The 23,520-nt window shown below is 36.7% G+C and overlaps 1 protein-coding gene across 1 annotated transcript in view; it reads left to right on the forward strand.

Moving 5' to 3' along the window:
• The first annotated feature begins 2,155 nt into the window (after positions 1 to 2,155).
• IGF2BP1 (insulin like growth factor 2 mRNA binding protein 1) overlaps positions 2,156 to 23,520 on the forward strand; it is a 72,293-nt gene continuing 50,928 nt past the window's right edge. Inside the window, exons 1-2 of the mRNA XM_014075005.2 lie at positions 2,156 to 2,552; positions 4,059 to 4,119. Coding sequence (XP_013930480.1) covers positions 2,378 to 2,552; positions 4,059 to 4,119 — 236 coding nt within the window. The 5' untranslated portion in view covers positions 2,156 to 2,377. The remainder of the gene's footprint in view (positions 2,553 to 4,058; positions 4,120 to 23,520) is intronic.

Below are 23,520 nucleotides of genomic sequence, written 5' to 3' on the forward strand. Positions count from 1 at the left end.
AAGATGGAAGAGCATTAAAAGTGAGGCTGGGGGGTGGGGTGGGGTAGCTGCTAGGAGGGTTGCATCCACCATCTTCCCCTTTGTCCCCGGCTCCCTATTCAGAAAAGCGTCCTTGTTCTGCCTGGATCTTGTAGGCTTCCTTCAGCTCGCCAAAGTAGGATGCGAAGAAAGCCGCGCGATTTTTCTACCTGCGTAAGGATAAGAAAGCCCTAATGAATTCACGGGACTTTCTTCGTAAGTTGTTGTGCCGCAATGCTAAACAGCGGTCTTTTAAAAGCTCTTGGACCATTGCACAAAATTGGGACAGGCGTGCGCTCCGACTGGAGGATAGATCCAAAGCTGAATTCAAAAATGTTTTAGGCGCGCGAGACATTTTCTTCTCTCCGTCTCGCGGATCAATAAGACGGCTCTCCCTCTCCTTTCTGTGCCAACCAAAGCGCCTTTTTCAATAATTGGACTTGCCTCCCCCCCCCCCCCAAAGAAGGCATATGGATGGCCGCTTGAAGGGGATGGGGTGGGGGAGATAAGGTGCACATGTTGCCTCGCGCGACACAAGGGTTAAGCGGAAGCGGCTTCCCTCGCCGCCCTTTTGGTTGGTGGAGAAATATATAATTATTTTAAAGATTTTTTTTTTTTTTACAAATGTCCATTCGGGGAAATCAAGCGAATGTTCGCGCGCCTATCTCAGAAGCCCGTGCCCCTTTCTTGTCATTCCTCCACTTCCTTTTAAAGCATTTGTATTGTTAGGTCGAGGATGAAGAGTTGATGAAGTAAGAAACCAACCAGTCAGCCATCTCGCCCTACAAATTTAAGGTGCGGAAAAGCAAGACACTTATAAGGAGCAAGGTATAGGGCGAGTCTAGTGAGGTTTTTCCCCCCCATTCATTCCGGTGAGAGTAGGGTTTTTTTAAAATCCATCTCTTCTCCCATTTTAAGCTTCGGTATTTGAGTCTAAAAGGGAACCCACGAGCCCTTGATTATAAAGGGGGAACCGGTTTTAAGAAATCGCCTGGTCGTTGCAAAGGAACACCGTGGCGTGCCGATACAGAAATAACTTCCAGACACACTCTTGTTCTTGCTTTCGCACAGAAACTGTATAGGCATTTGCAACTATCCAAAAGTGGAAACGCTTTTCTACCTTTCCTTGTGATCAACACTAAAGTGGTGGCACGCGTAAATAAAGATCAACTTGGAAGCAAATGCGCTTTCGGGCACTCAAGCTCTTTTCTCCGGTACCGCAAGTTCCAAGTATACTGGTTTTAGTTCTTGAAGATTTAATTTACATCGATAAAGAAGGTTCATATTGTGTTCGAACTCACATACCCCTTTGTCCCGCGTCACCCATTCCCACCATAGTATTTGGCTAATCCCGACTTTTTAAAATTCCATCTCACTAACGTGATCCAAAGCCTGAAAAACAGCATCTGAAAGTCCAGGTCTGGTGCGCCCACACACTGAGCGTCACCTTCCACCCCCTTCGCTGTCTTTCCTTTCTAGGGAAGCAGAACTCCGATTAAGTTTACACCCAGAAAATCTCATTCAAAGAAGCTTGGGGGGAGGGTGGGAGAGCAGGCCAGGAAAACAGGAGGAGGGGGTCTGCGATGGAGGCTGGGCTATGGCCCTCCTGGCAGGGAGAGGAAACCAGGAATTGGCGTCCTATAGCTGCGCTTGGCTGAATAATTGCGCTCGATTGGAAAAAGCGGAAAAATTTCTCTTCGCGGGAAAACCGACGGAAACTGTAAATAAAAAAACTCAGTAATGTTGAGAAAAGATAACATGCTTCGGAACAGGAGTCATTCTATGTGTAAAAAGGGTGCCCCGCCCCTTTTTGGCTCCACCACGTGGCTTCCTCTTGCAAACATTTTCACTCATTTTTCCAGGTCTATTTTATTTAGGGGCGGCGCTAAGTCCTGCCTCGCAGTCGGAGACGTCCTTTGCCTTTCTCTCGGTGTGCGTGTATGTGTGTGTGTGCGCGCGCGTGTGCGACACACATGAGTTGCGACTCAAAAGGAGTTGGGGGGCCACTGGAAAAAAAAGCCATTTTCCCAAGCCCGCCGTACGAACTTGCATCCAAGTCAACCGGCCCCATTGATTCTGCAAAACAGGGAACATTCCCCCTTCTTTCCTCTTAGATTATCCCCCTCCCCCTTTCCTTCCCACAACCAAAATAGCCGGTTTTTCTTACTTTGCTAGCCCCCCAACAAAGAATAAGAAACTTTTAAAATATAAAGCAATTGTTAAAAGTTTCGAAAAGCCTAGTCGTCTCCCCTCTCTCTCCACCCGGTGTATGTGAGTTATTTTCTTCTTTTCCCTCCCACCTCCCGTGACTCACTCCCGTTTTGGACCTACCCAACATTTTGTGCAAAAGGCATCAGCCATGAACAAGCTGTATATTGGAAACCTCAACGAGAACGTGACTCCGGCGGATCTGGAGAAAGTCTTCAACGACCACAAAATATCCTTCTCTGGCCAGTTCTTGGTGAAGTCTGGCTACGCCTTTGTCGACTGCCCAGATGAGCAATGGGCTATGAAAGCCATCGAAACTTTTTCTGGTAAGCCAATGGATTTATCGCTCGCTCGTTCTGTCTTTTTCATCTCTTTTTTCTCCCTTTCCTTTGGAAACCTTTGAGATTTTGGAATGAACAATTGTTTTTCAAAAAAGGAGAAAACCCGCGTAATTTTATAAAACGGATACTGCCACTCAGAACCGCAAATACTACCGGGCCGGTTCTTTTTGTGTGTGCAAAGACTCGTAAAACGTGGTGTACAAAGGATGCGACCAGGCAGCCACACTTTGCTCGTACTCGCGCTTCCGCCCTTTCTTTCTTTAGCTCTCTGTAGTCATCAATGAAAGTTACTTTCGTTTCGTATTTTTCTCTCATCCACGGGAGGGGGGCACCCCTTCGTTTCCCCCCTCCCACTTTTCTCCTTGAGTATTGAACTAGGTGGCGAGTATTTTAACTTGTTGGGCCTAGAATCTCCTATCAACTTCCATAGGCTTTCTAGAGGGCTCTTGTTTTTATTATCCAGCCAAAATGTCCTCCTCACTTAATAAAGTACCCTTATTCTTCTTCTACTACTAGGATATTACATAAATCAGGCCTTTCCTATAAACAAAATTTCGTTTGGCAAACCATGAATTAATATTCCATGTATCTGTGTAGGGGAATGGGTGATTTTTTTCCCTCTTCAGAAAGCCCCCCCCCATTTCTCCCCTACAAATTAGTCATCTCTTAAATAAACAAAACTCTCCATCACTTTTATATCTTCTCTGGGATCAATGCTGCCCCACTCCACGTTCTTTCAATGCCATTTGGGATTTATCAAGCAATCCAGTGTTGTATTTTTGCATGTTAAGCGTGTGTGGTACTTCAGGGTGGGAAGTGTGGAAAAAGAGGGGAGGTGTTGGACTTTGGCCATTTTGATTTAAACAGGGGTTTCCTGGGGCATGTGATGGGTGTATTAGCCTGAAGGTCGCCATGCTGTTTAGAGATTTGAGACAAGAGAAGCAGACGGAACTAGCAGAGCAAATCTAATGTTGACTTTTGCTGAGACCAGATGTTTTGTTCCCTATTTAAAATACCACATCAGAGTTCTGGCTCTTTTTAATGTCACTTTCTTCTCAACTGAATGTTTTAATTTATCTTCTTTTAAAAAAATGAAAAGATGATATGAATTATCTTGATAGCCAAGCAAGTTGGACATTGGAATAGGCCTTACAATTCCTGTTTTTTCCTCTCCATTCTCTGGTAAAGCAGATCTTGTAATGTGTATATGAAAATGAGTTAAATTGTTACCCTTGGAATAAAATGTGTTTGGTTTTTTTATCATATATTCTCCATTTGAAATCCATTTAATTTTTTTAAATTAAGAGTAGAAAGATAAGAATATCAAGCAGGAGTTTTTATAGTAAAATGCACCTGAATCTCCCCCTTAGTTGAATTAAAACATGAAAAGTAGGAGGAGTAGAAGTTGAGTTATATGTGACCCATTGATATCCACCTTTTACTTTTTTTCAGTGTACATTTTTTTTTTAAAAAGCAAACTTGTGTTTTTAGGCAAAGTGGAGTTGCATGGGAAACAACTCGAGATTGAACACTCAGTCCCTAAAAAACAAAGGTAATCCAGTTGTTTGTTTTCTTTGAATTTATCTATGTTGAAATGTGACAGAGAAGATAAAATGTGCTTAAAATGCTAAGATGGCATAAACAAAGCTACTTTGCAAGAAAATATTTACATTTTTGTTTTCCACTCCAAAACAAAATTACTTGAAAAACATTTTTAAAAGCCTTTCTTAAACTGCTTGTTTATTTCTTTTCACCCCAAATTACTTTGGATGCATTAAAGAAACAATTAAATTTAGATAGATATTATTACTCTTTATCAACACTAAAAGTATGGTATTTTGGCTTAAATTGCAATATTTATATAAATTTCAGCATGACATGACTTCCTTATGCTATGTTTTTTTAATGAAGCTGTTTAGTTTTAAATTCTTGTTAAAATTGAAGAAATTAGAAAAATTTTGGCCCAATTTCTGGATGTAAAAATACTTGCTTTCTACTTATTTTTGTAAATATTTTGTATTTTTGTGTATGTTTTTTTGTTATTTCATTTTATTCACTTTTGATCTTTTGTTCATTATATTGCTTATCTAGCTTTATCTAGGTTTATTAGTGGAAGCTTTCACTAAATATCTTATAGCAAACAGCTTTTTCCTTCAGAAAAAAGTTGCAATCAATCCTTAGTCATATAAATCCTAGAAAGTGAACATAAAATGTCCAAAGTGTATTTATATTAGAAATTGTGATTCTTTTTTTTAGAAGAATCTAATGGGAGAGAAGGGTAGTTTAGCTGCCTGTTCATATAATTCAAAAGATTATTTTTGTGCATGATTGACATCACAATTTCCTGCTCTTGTATTCACACTGATTCTCATACTTCTTGGACTTCCAAACCTTATGTAGAATGTATTGCTGAAAGACTATAAATAAATATCAGATTTTCTGAAACATTGCAAGAGTCCCAAAATCTGTTTGATTAATTTATTGGACCAATAGTATGGATTTTGTATAATGGATGAACAGTAATGTTTGTAAACAGTCTTTGTAGGTTAATATATAGTATGTATGGTGTTACAGGGTGCCTAAGAGAAATGTATTCAGGAAGCCAATTACACAGTGAAAAAAACTTAAGAAATATTATGGGGGGATTGGTAGCTGGAGGAGTAGGAAGAAAAGGAACTTTTATTCTTCAATGATTTTAAAAAAATCATTTGTATAGATTATAGACGATTCTGAAAGGTGATTGATTCTTACATAATGCTGAAATCAGCCAATGTATGCAAATTAAATCAATTGCAAAATTATCTACTTAGTGAATTGCCTTCAATCCTTATAGATATAAAAGATAATTTTAAAAAATCAAATAATTTCCCAGATTAATATTACCACATTCTTCTCATTGGCTGGGTTCAAGATTTTAAAATCTTCCCAAAATTTTAGATCATATCATTTAGTATATGCTAATATTTTATTGATAGATTTCCCTGATATATTTTGAACCTTGTATTCAAATATCGTAATGAGGTTAATGTAATGATTTTTTTCCAAGAAAATTTATATTTAATTATTATAAAAATAGATAGTTGATTCTTCTGTATTGCTGGGTTAAGTTTCAAATATGTGTGTCTTTTCAACTTGTCTTGGGACTTGATTTTCCTGTTTGGAATGATAATCAGAAGAGGAACTAGTTAATTCAGAATGTTTGTAATAGTCTTAATAATAATGTAGCTAGTGAGAAGTTTTCCACCACTTATCGAAACTTATAAATATTGCCAGCACTTTAGAAAGAAATACCTACAGCTCTCTATATGTTTCAAGTTATCAAAATAAAATAAATCACACTCTGCTTCTTTCATTAAAAAAAAAAAGAAACTGATCCACATTCTTCAGCCTTGTTCAAACTGTTTCCAGATGCATTGAATTGTAGTTCCCAGAATCCCCTTCTGGTATGATTCATGCAGACAGAGAGTTTTCGTTCACTATGACTAGAAAGTGCAGGTTGGAGAAGACTGAATTAGACAATGAGAAATTCAGGTTGTCTAAGGAGGATAGTTTTGGTTAGCTTACATATTTATTAAATCAGAATGCAAAAAGTGTAAAAAAAAAGCATTTAATACATATCTTAAAATTTATCTTCACCAGTACTGAAAGTTGTTTCAAAAACCTTTCTTAATTTTACTGAATTGGCACTTGAAAAATACAATTTGATTTTACTTATTTTTAAAATTTGTATGCCATCCATACAAAAAAAAAAACAAGTTTGAGATCATACATACAGCATAATTAACAAATGCTTTTTGAGGTAAATATTTTGCTTTAGAAATCACTTTTGCGCAATGATAATTGTAATAAATCTTACAAATTGTAAAAGTTGCATTGATTGAAAAGAACTTCTTTCAAGAAAGTGTGCTTTAATTTGCCACTTAAATATGTATAGATTTAGGGAAAAAAGATTATTTGTGTTAGGAGTGTTTTCAGTTGAACATTTATTGAAAGAAAAATAAGTTGGAGAAAATTTGCAATTTTGTCTCTTTAAAAAGCAGCAAAATTCTGTTAGTGAAGGAAAGAGTTAATTAAAACAACCTCAGAGATGTTTTAAGAACTCAAGAATGTTAAGAAATGTTTGGAGGTTAGGGGCGGGGTTGTCTCCCTCTGAAAAGATTGAAGTGGATAGAATTAGAGAGAGGTTTGGGGGGGACAGAACAAATAAGAATGGGTAAAAAAAACAAGAGGAGGGGAAATCAAGTGAATCCATCAAGCAAACATTCCAAATAAGAGGATTTATTCTAAAAAGAATAAACCTTTCAGAACTGAAGTTACAAAAAAAATGTTTCAGAAGCATATTTTTAGCAAGTTAGAAAAAGGTATAGTTTTAAATCTTGTTGCCTACAAAAGGATTTTTAAAATCAGGATGTGTGTGTTTGTATGTATACTGATATTTCCTGTTGATTAAATGTTATATAAGTTAGTGAATAATGAAGTTGCACTGTGGCTTCCATTCTTTTAAGAGTCTGAGCCCCATCATGATAGCGCTAAAAAGACAATTTTGTCTACATTGCCCTACATTTATATATTAAAAGATGTTCTCTTAGTTATCTGCTCATTTATATTGTGTGTGTGTGTTTTTTTGTTTTTTTTTAATCTATGTCCTATCTGGACTGTTATGCCTTGCCAGCAATGCTGGCCAGTACCATTCAGCATTTTAACGATAAATATAAATATTCAAGGTTCTGTAAAATGGGGGATGAAATATTTTGATGGATATTTGTGTAATCCTGTATGGCTTCAATTGAAGTTGGTAGTATTTGTGGTTCTCTGTACAAAAAATAAAGATATCCTTTATTAATCTGTTCAGATTATGCCATCAAAATTCCATGGTAAATGCTGCAGACTTACAATGTAAAGTTTAAAGGAACAATTTACATTATTTTCTTAATTTTAATTTATATTCATTGTTTTCCAGTAAAAATATTTGTTTGCATCAACTATAATAGTAAAAGATGAAATTGCTTCCTGATGCTAAAAGAAATTTTAAAAAGTTAAAATATATTATTCTATAATTTTTTTGTTTTTCTTTCCATAGAAACCTTTGGAGGATTTATTGGTTTCTTTTGGTATAAATAAGAAATAATCTCAGTTTATAAACTGGGTTTGCATGTAGTAATAACTTTAAATAAAAGGAAGTAAGCAAGATAAAAATTACATATTGATTTTGCATCTATGTATTATGAATTGGTTTCAAATCCAAGAATTTGCGGGACAACTGATTACTGATTTACCATTGCTGTTCAATAATAAAATTAAGATGAACTCTCGAAATAATCCCACTGTGTTATGCAACCAACATGGAAATGTAGGTATGAGAGCATATGATGAAAGACACCTCAAAAGCACAAGTTCCTGGTGTAGAAATGTAATCTCATGATTCTGTTTGGGATAATGCATGTTTCATATATTATGCTATTACTAGATATATATTGATGTTCCCATGCTTTACACATAATAAATCCTCATAAAAGAAACTTCACAGATTTTTTTGGGGGGGGAAACTTGCTTTCTTATTCCTTTAGGTTAAGAATAGACATCCTACAGGTCACTTGCACCTATCAAAATTCTTCTGGAGGAATTCATTGGCCAAATAGCTTAATTTTTGGAGAGGTTGATAGAGAATCAAGACAAGTTTGCCTTTGAGAGATCTGCTCTCATATGTACTTTAAAGTTTCCCTAAAACCAAAAGAAGTTCAGAAACAATTGTGTCCTATCTGGTGATATCACAGGATCATTAGTTGACTTCAGCTAGAGTGTTGTAGTTCCTGAGCCCTCTGATACTACACACGCTACTTTTAACAATTATATATAACTCAGAAAGTTGAGTTATATTGTATAGACATTTGAAGTGTAATCTTGTTGATGTTTACTCAAAAGATAAACTGCATGTGAAATTGCAATTTGCTGAGTTTTTATCATTTTAAAGTGTCAAGGGAAGGAAGTAGGAAGTTGCAACCTGTTTCATCTAGTAAAAACAGGATTTTTTCACTAGTAAAAAAAACTCTAGGTTTGCAAAGAAAAAAAAATTGAGTTAAATTTTTACCTCAGAAGTTGGATTTCTGTTGTTGCAATCAGTACTTAGTTTACAGAATAATGAAAACTACATTCAGTTTTGAAAATCTAGGCATAAGAGAAAATACGTAACATGCCAGTTTTAGGAAATCTTGTGTAAATGGCTTTCAGTTGAAGAAATTTTCAGTTATGGCTAGTACTAGATTTGATAAAAGGATTGCAATGTGAGAAAAAGTAGTGGTTACATGATTTTGGGCCATTTACTCTGTCTCAGTCCAATCACAAGGTTAATGGAGAAAAAAAATGAAAAAATGGTATATGCACTGCCTGAATTCCTGAAGGAGTGTGGGATATAAATTTAACAAAATAAGTAACTTCATCTAAGGGACAGTGGTTCTTGTTTTAAGCTAATCAGATATATTAATATGTATGTGATCAATTGCTTGTTCAAGTATTAAAGACTGGTAGAAATAAAGCATATTTTTTATATTCCACCTTGTGCTGAAATCCATTTACAAATTTAAAGCATTACCAAGCCTAGACTGGAAAATTAAATGAAAGAAAATAATTCCTGAGATACAAATTGCCTTGAAAAATTGCAAGTTGGAATCCTGTGAAATTGCATTCTTACAATATGTTTCAAATTTGCAGTTCCCCATTACCAAAATGATAATAGTATTCATCCTCAGAGGTGAGTTATGAGAGCTTGAACTTCAGAAAAGATCTAAAGTAAGAATTGGCGTGCATAATGTGATATGAGCTACTGATAAAGAATTCCTCACCTCAAATCCTGCTAGTGTCATGTTAGACTTAGACAAACCACTTTCCCACTATAATATCAGACTATATATTGTTTTAGCTTACAAAATTTTGTAACAACTATAACTAAATATAGAACATAAAGTACTGAGTATATATACCCAATTAACCTACAATAAGCCCCACTGAAATGTGTAGGACTTACTGAAGGGAATTACTTGGGTTAATAATGGATTAAACCCTAATGATTTTCAATAGGATAGTAACTAATCAATTTCCTAAACGTGTACAATAACTACACATTTCAAAATTTTATACATAGTAAATAGGAAGATTTCAGCATGTGTTTTCCAGCATGTAGTCTGCTTTACATTTTTTTAAAATGCTAATATTCAAGGCCACAGCTTTTGTCACTAGAATAATTTATTTTAAGTGATTACCACTCTGATCTAATTACAATGATGGCAGCAACATATAGCTTCCAGTCAATGCATGCATACAGCATAAAAAGGTGCAGACACTTAGTATTGGTACCCAGGTGCTTAAAATATTTAGCTCTGATATCTACAAAGCCTGGTACGCTATAACGTCATGTTTCAAATAGTAATAGTGAAGAATTTTGTAGCGACTTAAAATAGATTCCTTCTTCTGGTAGCATACCTTGGAACCTCTTTGAAAGTTTTTAATATCACAGCATATATCCTTGAAGTGTGTGTGTGTGTGTATAATAACATAACATATTTCTAAATTACAACTTTGTGTTACATGGATAAAACACTGCAAGTTTGAATTAAATTTAGGTGTCCTATTTTTCTCACTCCTGTGCAATCAGTTGAAAAACTTAATTGATTTAATATGAGTTTCTACAATTTCCAGTGGGATATTACATGTGCTAGCAATGGAAGTTGAAGACAAGTTCTCATTAATTACATAAACAAAATAAGAATTTGCATAAAATTGACTGTCATGTTAAAACTATGATGCCTGAATTGCATGAATTAAAAAATTATGTTAAGGTATAGAAAGAAGAAAGAAAGATGGGTGCTCATGTGATTTTTTTCATTATATGAATGTTTTACATAATGTTATGTTAAAGAAAAGAAAAGAAGAAGAAAGAAAGAAGGATTTGTGTATTGTGTATTATGCTATTACTAGATATATATTGATGTTCCCATGCATCATGTGATTTTTTTCAGGTTTATAGGGTTTTTTCATATAAAAGCTTTACTATTTCAAGTATTGTCTGCTATACTTTTTGTTTTATTTTTCCTTTCACCCAAGATTTAGCTTAACTTTTAGAGACATTGAATCTAGAGATAGAATATGCTGAACAAGGATTGAATTATTTTATCCATATACAAGATTCCATGGATGTGCCCTTTTGTTCCTAAGCAGACTATTTTATTAACACACAAAAATGGAGGAGAAAATAAAATTAGCTAGATAGGAAATAGAATTAGCTAGAGAAGCAAAACAGAGGAAGAATAATCCAGAAAAAGGAAAGCAAGACAAAAGCTTTCAAAAGAAAACAGACAAGAACAAAAGTGGAGGAAAAAAATCCCATATCTGTCTGCTAAAAGGGACACAGCTGGCAAAGGGACATGGCTATGGAGTCAGTACTGCATTGACAGTCTTAAGAGATCCTGCAGCAATGCCTCAGGGACAGATTAAGCACATAGGAGTAGTTGCCTAAACCGAGTAAGACCATTGATGCATTTAAGATAGTATAGCTAACTTTGAGTGGCAACAGCTGTCCAAGATTTCCAAACAGAGTTTTGGCCCTATCTGGGGTTACTGAGATCTGAACCACAGATTTTCGATAAGTTGGGCTGATGATGTTCTATCACTGTTATGCCCTTTCAGTGCACAAGAGCCAGCAGATTTATAGGATCAAGTAAACTGTGATTGTGATATTATATTGTCTGATCAGGTTTATTTGGAAGATAAAGTACCACTCAAGGGATCTCCACAGAGTAGCATAGCAGAGAAGTTGCCAGGGACTTTCTGTTCCAAAAATGATGGCTGACAGAGTAAAATGTTCTACTACTGATGCTTCTATTTTTATCTTATTTTTTGACGCCTTCAAGTCAGTCTTGACTCCTGTTGACTGCCTGGACCAGTCCTTGCAGTTTTCTTGGGAAAATTTCAGAAATGGTTTGACATTGGATTCTTTGTAGGACTGAAAGAGAGTGATTGGCCAAGGCCACTAGTAGGACTAGAACTCATTGTCTCCTGGTTCCCAGCCTGGGACTTTTAATTGTTATATAAAATCCACTCTTTCTGCTTTCCTAACACTTGTTAAAATCTTACCAGTGATCCTCATCCCCATAGAAAAATTACTATATTTTTTGGAGTATAAGACTCATCTTTTTCCCTCAAAAAGGAGGCTGAAAATGTGGGTGCGTCTTATACACTGAATACAGCATTTTCTGTCTCCCGAAACCCCGCCCCCTTCACCAAAATGGCTGTGCATAGCCTTTAGGAACCTTGCAGAGTGTTCCTAGGGGCTGGGGAGGGCAGAAATGAGTGGGAAATGGGCCGTTTTTTGCTCAACTTTTGCCCTCCCACCCCCCAGCCAGCAGGAACACTCTAAGCCTCCTGAAGGCTATAGCAATAGCAGTTAGACTTATATACTGCTTCAGTTCTGCAGAGTGTAAAAACTTTTTTTCTCTTCAAAACCTAGGTGCATCTTATATTCCAGTGCGTTTTATACTCCAAAAATGGTAAATTACAAATCTGTAATGTGTAATAAAATTCCTTATTGTTGCAATTAAATGATTTTGACCAAGGTTTTTTCTCCATGTTATTAGATTTAAACACAGTTCCTTAAAGAAGATAATTCTCTCTCTCTTTTTTTTTTTACAAAGTACTAAGAAATTCCAACCCTTTAGAACTTGGCCACTATTTATTTTATAGTAGAACATAATTAGAACCTTTGGCAGAGGCGTTATTAATAAATCTGGTAGAAGGGAGTAACATAGTCATTCATATATAGGTAGTCCCCAACTTATGACCACAATTGAGCCCCACATTTCTGTTTCTAAGTGAAACATTTGTTAAGTGAGCTTTCCCTATTTTATGACCTTTCTTCCCACAATTGTTAAGTTAACACAGTTGTTAAGTGAATCTGACTTTCCCTCCTGACAGGAGGTCACAAATAGTGATCACATGATCCCAGGACACTGCAACCATCATAAATATGAGTCAGTAGCCAAACATAATTTTGATCACATGACCATGGGAATGCTGCAATAAATGTGAAAACGATCATAAGTCACTTTTTTCAATGTCATTGTAACTTCAAATGGTTGCTAAACAAACTCTTGTAAGTCAAAGCCTACCTGTAGAGGGAACTGGATATATTTTTTGTATAACCAAATGGGTCATTTCCCATTTACAACCTTCCTGTACAAAGCAGAAATCTCCATGTGGATGTTGTCTTCAAAAATCAAAAGTTCAGATGTGGAAGAAACCTGACATGGACCAACTACTTGCACCTGTTCCGAAGGTCACAATCTTTCAACTGCTAACCCTCACCTCCTCTACTTATAGTCTCTATATTGTACTCTAGTATGAGAGCAGGTGTGACATACAAATGTGTAGTAACAGAAGTAGCTCTGGATAAAGAAGTCTCAGTTGGTCATAAGCCAATCTTAACTGTTTTCCATAAAACAGAAGGGGGGATTATTTCCTGATCCCAAACGTAGTTGATCAGTCAGATGTGGATTTTCTTCTTCATATTATTGCAATTAAGAGATTTAGGCTAGTAAATAGTTTGACAGTTGCTGTTCTACAGTCCAGCCTCGCGGATGAGATCTTGGACTTGGGCCTAGAAGATTTTATTTCAGCTCTGGGCTTATCCGAATGATGAGCCGAAAATAGGTTACTATCATATTTTAGGTATTGTGGAATGGTCTTTCAAAACATGATTTAAAAGTTTCATCTAAATAAAACACCTCTTTATTTTTTGACATATTAAAAGAAATAGATTTTGTCAGGAGAAATTTTAGACTGGTCATATAATTACCTCAATATTTTAGACTGGTCAGTAAGTATCCAGTAGTTCATGATAGCACTTCATTGTTTGATCCTTCCACTACATAAATTATAGGCAATTTATAATAAGTCCCTATGGAACTGGCTGACTTGCAATCAATCATTTCAACTGAATCCTTTCATACAAAAGTCTAGTTATAACCTAGCGTGTTTATTTTAGCACTCCATGTTAGTCTTTTATCTTTTGCTATTGTTAAATAATATGAGAAATTAAAATCCTTTTGCAACATTTTGCAGCTCACCCAGAGAACCGCCAATATAAACCCTGTTCTATCTACAATCTTTATGCTCACTCTAGCTCAAATAGCCAGAAGAAAAACGACATTTCTGCATAACAGAAAAGTATCAACAGGCTTGGGGCAACCACAAATATTGCCTAACTGTAGCACTTTTTAGAACACAACATCTCATGGGGAGGAGGTTCCCTTTCCATAGGGACTGAGCATGCTCCAGAGTCATACAGTACTGACTCTTGGGAGGTGGGGAAGAACAGAAAACCACAGTGGTTGGGAATGGAATGGAGTAACTGGAGTCTGGCTGCAGAATTTTGTGCAAGTTCCATTTATTTTGAATTCATAGATTCTTTTACTTCATAGGGTAGGACAAGTTCAATGAAAATCCAGTGTTTGTTTTTCTTATAAGTGTGAATGGGGAGGAGGTTTCCCCAAGACTCCTTTTGTTCCTTCATCAGATGGGTCATTGATTTTATTGTGGGTGCCATACGAAAAGCCCAACATGATCAGGAATAAAATGAATTATTTAATTGACTGCCCCAGTGGTTTCAAACATATATTTGCAACAGAGTAGGCATAGCAGGCCTGGATAACCCAATTTGGTGGTAGGAGCAAGAAACAAATAATGTTTTTTGTTTGCAAAGGTGATATAAAGAAAGAATATATTTTAAACAGTTCTTCTCCACAAGGATACAAATAGATCCAAACGTATTCCATACAGATTATTATGAATGAATATGGTGTAAGCACACAGTACAGAAAACTTGAACATATTCATGTATGGATTGCATTCACTGGACTGATACTTTCATACAAAACATAAGCAATACATAAGCCCGAGATGATTTTGTAATCTTAACACCACTATAGCATGTTATGTTGGGAGAGGCTGCTGTGAGCTGCCTATATAGATTACTGTGTCCAGAAGGTTTTTCTACAGTTCCCATTATGAGGTTCAGTGTGTTGGGATAGTAGGAATTGTAGCATAATAATTTGGACTATGATAATTGTTGTCACATTTCATTCAGTAATATTGAGTGTGAATTTTGGGCTAGTACTAATGGCCACCCAAAATTCTTGATGGCAATGATTTTGTTCCTGGTGAGAACGGTGCTGCAGGTCTGACTTGATCCCAAATAGAATATAAGATCAAATATTTTCTCCTTCATAGATGACATGTTTTCTTTTTTCTGGACTTAGGAAATGTGCAGACATGACTAGAATTAATTTAGTGGGTCCAAAGGGGCACCCATTCATGGACAACACACCAGATTTCGAAAATGCACTCTTACAGTTTCACCACAGTGATTTTATTGCCTTTTCCAACCCTCCAAAAATCCACTGATCTAAACTCATCATCCACTATAAACTAAAGTACAACTGTGGACACAACTAGAGTTGTGTCCAGTCAACTAACTGCCCAGCATGTTAGGGACACTGAGCTGTGATGACTTTTACTTGCAGTTTCATGGAAATCTACTTGTCTAAAACTCTCTTGTTCAGGGCTCCTGGAGGAAGCTATTACTAAATGCCAGTGGACTTAGACTCAGTGCAGTCTTTTGTATATTGTGATTGAGCCCTTTGAACTGAACTTTAGAATCATTTGAGAAAGAATAGTTAATTAATGTTTTGAAAAATTAAGAAACTAATCTTGTTTGCTGCTATCTGTTAACATGACTGTTGCTCTGGAATTCAGAATCAAAGTTGCTACAGTCCGGTCAGTTTCTGCCCATTTTTTGGGAAAAACGTTTAATGACTTTTTCTACCAAATCATCAAGAACTGCAAGAAAGTTATATCATTGAGGCAATAATCTTTCAATTATGCTTTTTACCTTTTGGAGCAGATGTGTTTAAACATTATTAGACCAGTTAGGTATTCTGTTGCCATCCCTTGTCTTTACTATTTCTGCTTGTGCAATACTTTCTCCCCTTCCTCTACATGCTTCGGACTGCAATCTCCATGGGTACCGGTCAAAAGCCAGATATACTTAACTGTGTCATTAACTTAATAAATAGCAGTGTTTCATTTAACAACTGTGGCAAGAAAAGTTGTAAAATGGAGCAAAACTCACTTGACAAATGTCTCACAGCATAGGAAGATAAATTTTGGGCTCAATTTTGGTCGTAAGTTGAGAACTTTCAGTACAACACAAACACATTTTTGTACTGCCCCCCTCCCCGTCCAAAAAACCCCTCTGAATCTGCAGGTGCTTCAACCACATTCTGCATGAAATCAACTGTAATTATTAATCCTTCTGTTTCTTTTAAGGAAGGAACACTCTCAGATGTCTGTCCAATTCTGAGGCATATTTACTCCCATGAGTATGAAGATAGCTTCTGTTTTTGAGTTTAACTCCTTTTTTTTCTCCCTTTTCTGAAATAGCTACCATTTTCCCTTCTTCCTGGCTGCCTAGTCAGTGGTGTAGTTAATTTTGGAGGCTTAAGAAAATTGTTGCCATGTTATTGAACTCCTGCTGGCTCCATTATCACTGCTGTTGGCAAAATGAAATATATAATGGTGGGCATTGCCTTTGCCTTACTGCTGAAGCATAAACACCTTCAGAGTTTGACAAACTTCCTGACATAATAAGATAACACATCTACCTATTCTTTTATGAGCTAAGCTACCTATTTCTGGTAGTTTCTGCCTGAGGTTGACTCAGTCTTCCATCCTTCTCAGGTAGGTAAAATGGGGACCCAAATTGTTGGGGTCAATATGCTGACTCTGTAAATCACTTAGAGAGGGCTATAAAGCACTGTAAAGCGGTATATAAGTCTAAGTGCTATTGCTAAGTGCTATTCTGTACAATCGGATTCAATATATTCTAGATCACTTTGCTCTACAAACAAGCCTTCTCTGTTGTGGCATCTGCCCTCTGGAACAGCTTCCACCCTCCATAGCTCCCATCCTGAAGATGATTGAGAAATCTTTGAAAGCTTGACTGCTCCCCCAGGACATGTAGAATTCTGTCCAATATAGAATTTATAATTTATACACATTTGAGGTTTTTGTTTAAATTTGATTATTCATTGCTTTTAATATTGGAAATCATCAGAGTTTAATTCAATTTGATGGCCTCTAAATTACGTAAGAACATAAGAGGTGCTCTGTTGGATGGGGTCCCTGGAGTTGAACTCCATATATCCAGAAATTGCTAAGATTGAGAAACAAGGGTTCTAGATGTTGCTAAACTGCCATTCTAAGCAGCTGCAGCCAGCATTGTCAGTAATGGAGGAAGCAAGAAGTGATAAAGTTAGCAACATTTGCCAAGTCAGAAGAGAGTTTACTGCTAGGTTGTGCTAATATAGATAGTCCTCGAATTACAATCATAATTGAGTGCTAATTGTGATGGTCCTAAAGCAGGTTGTAATGTGACCGGACCTTATTTTATGACATTTTTTGCAGTGAACATTAAGTGAATAACGTCATACAGTGAATGTAGTGGTTGTTAAGCAAACCCATTGTTTGTTACGGAGCAGTTTTTACCTGAAATGATAAGTAAATACTTGTTTTGTCAAAAACATGGCATGTGACCACAGGATGCTACAAATAGCTGTATCTTTGAACGGTTGCTAAGTGACCAATCATAATTTGAGGACTACCTGTAGTTAACTCATTTTCTGAGTGTGGGTCTGTTGATTGCCTAAAGAGCTCCTAAGTAGCACCAGCGTGATATGATAGGGTTGATAGGATAGAGTGGATAAAATATGGTAGATAGGATCACCAATCTTCGGAGGAAAAAGCAAGGAACATCCCTCTGGAATTATCTCACAGGATGCTGTTGGCTCTTGGAGGAAGGAGACAGAATGGAATATTCTAAAAAAGTATGTGTCTTGTTGGAGTTCTGACTGGGGGTCTTTCACCCTGTACTGCTTGATGCATATGAAATATGTCTGTCAAGTCAGGATGGAAATCACAGGGGCTGTCAAAGCTTGTGCAGAAATTCCCCTAGCCCGAAAGTGCCAGGGAAGCCCCCACAGTGGCTCTCCATGCAGCTGCTGGTCTTTGCTTTGTGCTTGAGAAACTTGGCTTTATCTACTGGGAAATGAGAATAATAAAAGAGAGGGATCACAATGTTCAGTGCCTGGATTGGATTTGCAGCCTGGCACGTGCCCATTTTTCAGTCGCAGCTGGCTTTTCCCAGAGCTTTGCCAAGTCTGTCGGCTCCATGGCTTCTGGTGAGATTGCAGCCTTTGATACCATGACATGCAAGGTTATATGTTCCTACCCTGGTTTTTTAATGCTGCCCCTGATGTCTAGGAGGAGCTTTCAAGCCTGGCAGGGCTAATATAGCAACAGGTTGCTGGAGTTTTTGCTCTTTTCCACGTGTGAGAGTCTCCAGTCAACTGAACTTGGCAGCTGGTGCATTCTAGTTCCTTCCTATTAATGCTGATAGTAGCTGACTCACTGCTTCTGAATTAAGCCCGCCTACTGTTTGTAGTCACTAATTATTCTCCTTTTATGTTAGACTTGAGCTATGTTACAATTAGGGATCCTGGACTAGATGGACTAAAAAGGAAATGTATTTTTATTGCTTTTATTCAAATTTTCTACATTCAGTGCTGCTTTCCTCTTCAAATTCCTATTAACTGAATGATATTTTCCGGAAAAAGAAAATTAATGCAGAATAAGATAAGACATTAGGGATAGCTGTTGTAAATAATGGTGTCACAGAAAGCTTATACATGTATTGAGACAAAAAAAAATCTAGATGTTATTTTTGCAGAGTTGAAATTGAGAGAAGAGGACGAAGAATGGAAAAAAAGAAAAGATGATTAAATGGCCCTTCACCTTTGAGATATTGTACAATTTCACTTTATCCAATTGTCATATAACACACACATAGATTCCAAGTGTATATGCTCACACATACATATATATGCACTGAAACCTGCTATAGGAGATTGCATAGAGATTTGAAGAGATACTTATCCTAAGTGAATGCTACTTAACAACTGCCTTGCTGAGCAATGCAAGTTCCCAATTGTCATAGTCAAGAATTAACTTAATGTCCTTTAATAGAAACAGAAGGAGAGATAATGTTTATCAACTTTGCATATGATACACATTTGGGGTAATTCATAAATAGAAGACAATAAAATATTGATAAGTTAGAAAATGAGTTGGAAATAACAAACTTAATAGATAAATGCAAAGGTGTTCATTTAGGAAACAAAAAGAATGTAATTAGCACTTGTGGAATAGTAATTGAGTGCAAATTAAATATCAGTCAACAATGGGATATGGCTTCAAAAAAAAAGTCATGTTCAACTGTGTAAATAGAAATAAAGTTTCCAAGTCATGGGGAAATAGTTCCACTTTATTCTGCATTGGCTAGATTTATTTCTGATATTGTGTCCTGCTCTGAGCCCTACACATTAAGAAAAAATTACAAAAATTGGAAAAGGTTCTGACAAGGATCACATAGAGTCTAGGATATAGATTCTATGAAAAGAGATGGAAGGAACTGGAAATAGTCCTGAAAAAACAGAAGGGCATATCACTCTTCAGACGGATGAAAGGATGTCATATGAAACAAGATCACAGCTTGTTCTCCACTATTCCAGAGTGAAAGAACAAAATAATGACCTCAAGTTACGGGAAGGCAGATTGAATTTTAGAAAACACTTTCTAAAAGTAAAAGCAATAGGATACTGGAAGCAATTGTCTCTTTTTGCTGAATAAGTTAGGCAAAGGCTAGATAGCCATAGAGAGGGATGCAGTTTATTTTGGCTTCCTGCACTCGGCAGGGATTGGACTCTGTGAACTAAATAATCTCTTCCAACTTGGATATTATCAATATAATATGAGAGTTTCCCTTCCTGTCTAATCCCAGGCGAGATAGGAAATAGAGATTCTGAACCAGTATCTGTGATTAATAATGGATTTCATGTGATTAAACAAACTAAATCTTACACCAGGCAAGTTGTTTAAGTTAATGTTGTTTGACTACCTGGGACCTTGGTGGAGATCATATCTTGGATGAATTACTTTGAAGCATGGGTAGAGACTCCATAGTCTTTCACATGTTGTAACTCCTGAATACCTTTAGCTGTAGCAAGTAGAAACTCTAGTTAACCAACGTTTGTTTGGTTGCTCTTAAGATATTAGACTCACATCTTGGAGTTGCAGAAGTTTTGCTGTTATATGCAGGTCAAAGAGCTGTGTTTATTAAAGTTTTTACAACTGTAATTGAGTATTAATTGAGTCATTAAGCAGGTCCACATATGACCATGTTTTATTTTCAATCATATTACAAAGACCTTGCTTACCGTGTTCATTGTTTAGCAACTACTTAAAGTTATAATGGCACTGAAAAAGTAACTTTATGGCCAAGTCACATTTATGGCTTGTGCTGTGACTCTGTGCTCACATAATTGACATTCAGATGCTTTTCAATTGGCAGGCATTTAATATGATAGCAGCATCTCATGGTTGCTTGATCTCTGTTTGTGTGCTTTGCAACTGCCTTATAGTAAACAGAATGAATGGAAAAGGTGGCAGCAAATCAGACGTCATGGTCATATGATATCTCACTTACTGACCACAGTGATTGTTAGCTTAACAATCACAGTGGAAGGGAAGCTGTAAGTCTGTCACAGTCATGTCATGACTTGCTTGATGACCTGGTACTTAGCAATGGAATTGCCGATCCCAATTATGGTAGTTAAACAAGAATTACCTGTATTCAAGATTTCAACATTTTGTTTTACATGAATCTTGATGAAAAGCATACATTACATATACTTGTTGGGTGCCCTTATTCAGTGCAAATGGAAGTATCATTTATGATATGACAATGGCTTTGGGAAGCATATATATGTGTAGATCTAGTAGATATTGAACCTATGTTTTCACTATTCTTTATTAGTCCAGACAAATAGAAAAACATTATGATTTCAGTAAGAATCAACAGAAAAAAAGTGGCAAATAAGCTTTGCTGCCAGAAATGGTTAAAGTAGTGGGATCTAGGACAAGTTCTATCCTCATATTTGTCGGTGGGTCCTTGGGCCTATCTATATATGAGCAAAACATGCTTGTCTTTCTGTTTGTAGCTTTCAGTTAGCCCAAACGGTTCACCACATCACAAATATTTTTGGATCAGGATATTTCAAATCTGGTAACTTAAAGGATGCATACAAAATCCCGGACTCATTATTTCCATTTAATTGAAATTTCAAGCATATTCACACCAGTTGCATTTATAGTATTGTGGCACTCAGCATCATTGCAGTCAATTACAGTAACATATTTGTGATTTCAGATGCTCCCTTCCTGACTTCCCATGAAGTCAATGGGGAAGCCAGAAAAAATTCAGAACTCAATCCCGCTCCCACTGCTTTTTTGCCCACCCATGGTCATTCTGTTTATCTGCTTAGGTAAGGAAATATCTTTGAAAGGATGACCATGTGGGTCTTCGGTTGTCTAATATGTTGCTATAACCATCAAAGGATAGAAATGGGAGAGGCAAAAAAGTTGTAGTGTATCCTCTGTCCTTAGTGAGATATTCTCGAACTGTACAAGGAACTATGAATCTTAAAGAAGAAAGAAAATAAAATGATTCATCAGCCGTTGCCTCTTGGCAACCTTGATTGAATAGTATTCCTGTAAAATTTGAGTATAATTTGAATCCACCTTCCTTCTCCAAGCTCAGGAAATTTCAATCTCAATACACATAAGTATGGCCATAGGTATTTCATATTCCCATTTAAATATCCAGAAACAATATGTGTGGCCTCAGAGTCACCCAAAGATTCCTGAATTTAAAAAGCAAACAAACAATTGAAGCTACAGCATTTAATTACTATTTTTGGAGTATAAGACATACCTTTTTTCTTCAAAAAAGTGGCTGAAAATCTGGGTGCGTTTTATACATCGAATACAACATTTTTCTGCCTCCCAAAGACCCACCCCTTCACCAAAATGGCCATGCATACCCTTATGGAGGCTTTCAGAGAGCCCCTGGGGGCTGGGGAGGCCAAAACGGGTCATTTTTTGTCCCCCCAGCCCCCAGCAACACTCTATAAGCCTTTATAAGGCTATGCATGTAATTTTTTTTTGACAAAAAACATTTTTGCTCATCTTTGCCCTCCCCCCAAGCACTCTGCAAGCCCCCCTACCCCCAAGGCTATTCATGCCTTTTATTTAAAAAAAAAACACGCTCATTTTCGCGAAAAACAGGCCGATTTTAGGAGGTTTGCAGAGTTAAAAAACTTTTTTTCCATTCTGAAAAGCTCTTTAACTGATTGATGAGAATTATATTGAACAAGTGCTGTGCCAGCAGAAACAAAGTCTTCAGGTGCTGCAGATTGTCAGCGATTTCTTTCTCCAGCACATGGATAAATACATCTGGAAACATCTACCTACCTTCTCTCTCTCTCTTCCTACCTACCTACTGTATTTCTCGTCTCTATCCCTCTACCTACCTATTCTCTCTCTCCCTATTTATCTACTGTATTTCTCTCTCTCTATCCCTCTACCTACCTACCTACACACTCTCTCTCTTCCTACCTACCTACTGTATTTCTCTTTCTTTCTCTCCCTCTCTATCTCTCCATCTACCTACCTACTTTTTAAAAAAATTTGCCTCTTCAAAACCTTGGTGCGTCTTATATTCCAGTGCATCTTATACTCCAATAATATGGTATATTTCACCCTTCTATTTAAGACTTTACAATAATAAAACAGTAGATTACAGAATACAAGTAAACCAAAAATTTTTAAAAATAGTCATCTATGTGTTTATCAATTAAACCAACCATTTATTGTATTTTTCGGAGTACAAGATACATCCCCCCCCCAAAGAGGGTGAAAATCTGGGTGCATCTTATACACAGAATACAGCATTTGTGGCCTCCCAAAACCCCACCCCTTTCACAAAAATGGACATGCATAGGCTGAGGAGGCAAAAAAAGAGTTTAAAACTAGCTGGTTTTTTTGCTTGTTTTTGCCCCCCAGGAGCACTCTACAAGCCTCCCAAAGCCTATGCATGTCCTGTTTTTTGCTCATTTTTGCCCCCCTCACCTGCACAGTCCCCAGAAGCACTTTGCAGGCCTCTCAAACTCTCTGCATTGTTTTTCACAAAAAACAAGACATGCAGAGGGTTTGGGAGGCCTGTAGAGTGCAAAAACTTTTTTTTAAAATTTACCTCTTCAAAATCTTGGTGCGTCTTATACACCGGTGCATCTAATAGTCTGAAAAATATGGTATTTATTTAACAAATAAAGCCTTGATGAAATATGAATTTTTACTATCTTCCTAAATACTGGGACAATGTAAACTCAATGAATATTCTGTTCAAATTTTTAGAGGAAAGCAAGACCAAATCGCCCCAAAACATAGGATTTCAACTAAAAGGCTGCTTTCTCAGCTCTACTCACACTAGCTCTTATTCTTTTTCATCCCTTCCCCCTAAACACTGGCATAATACTCTAAAGTTATACCAGCCTAAGACTGTCATAACCTGGACTGAAGCCAACATAAGGAATTCAGTTGTAATCCTATCCTACGTCCAGCTGGCATAATTCAAATATAAGTTTCACTGGAACAGAGGGGGGAGGAGGAAGAAACTAATTTTGTGCCATTCAATAGGAATAGGATGGTGAAATCAGGAGCCAAGAGTTGGCATAGAAGAAGACTTAGTGCACTGCAGAAGATCAGTGTGTAGGCTTTAAACAGCTAATTTCAGATTTTATATGTTTATAAACTTTCTCTCCAAGCTCTAAAGTGTATTTTTAATTCCTTTTCTTGCCACAAATTGTCTTTCATCCTGTTCGTATTTATAATTTTTATTAAGAAGTTTGATTATAATACTAAACTACTGAACAATAGCTTAAAGACAGAAAAG

The sequence above is a fragment of the Thamnophis sirtalis genome, unplaced genomic scaffold (genome assembly GCF_051295495.1).
Source record: "Thamnophis sirtalis isolate CommonGarterSnake01/CBP01778 unplaced genomic scaffold, rThaSir2_p1.2 scaffold_4, whole genome shotgun sequence".
Classification (NCBI taxonomy): Eukaryota; Metazoa; Chordata; class Lepidosauria; order Squamata; family Natricidae; genus Thamnophis; species Thamnophis sirtalis.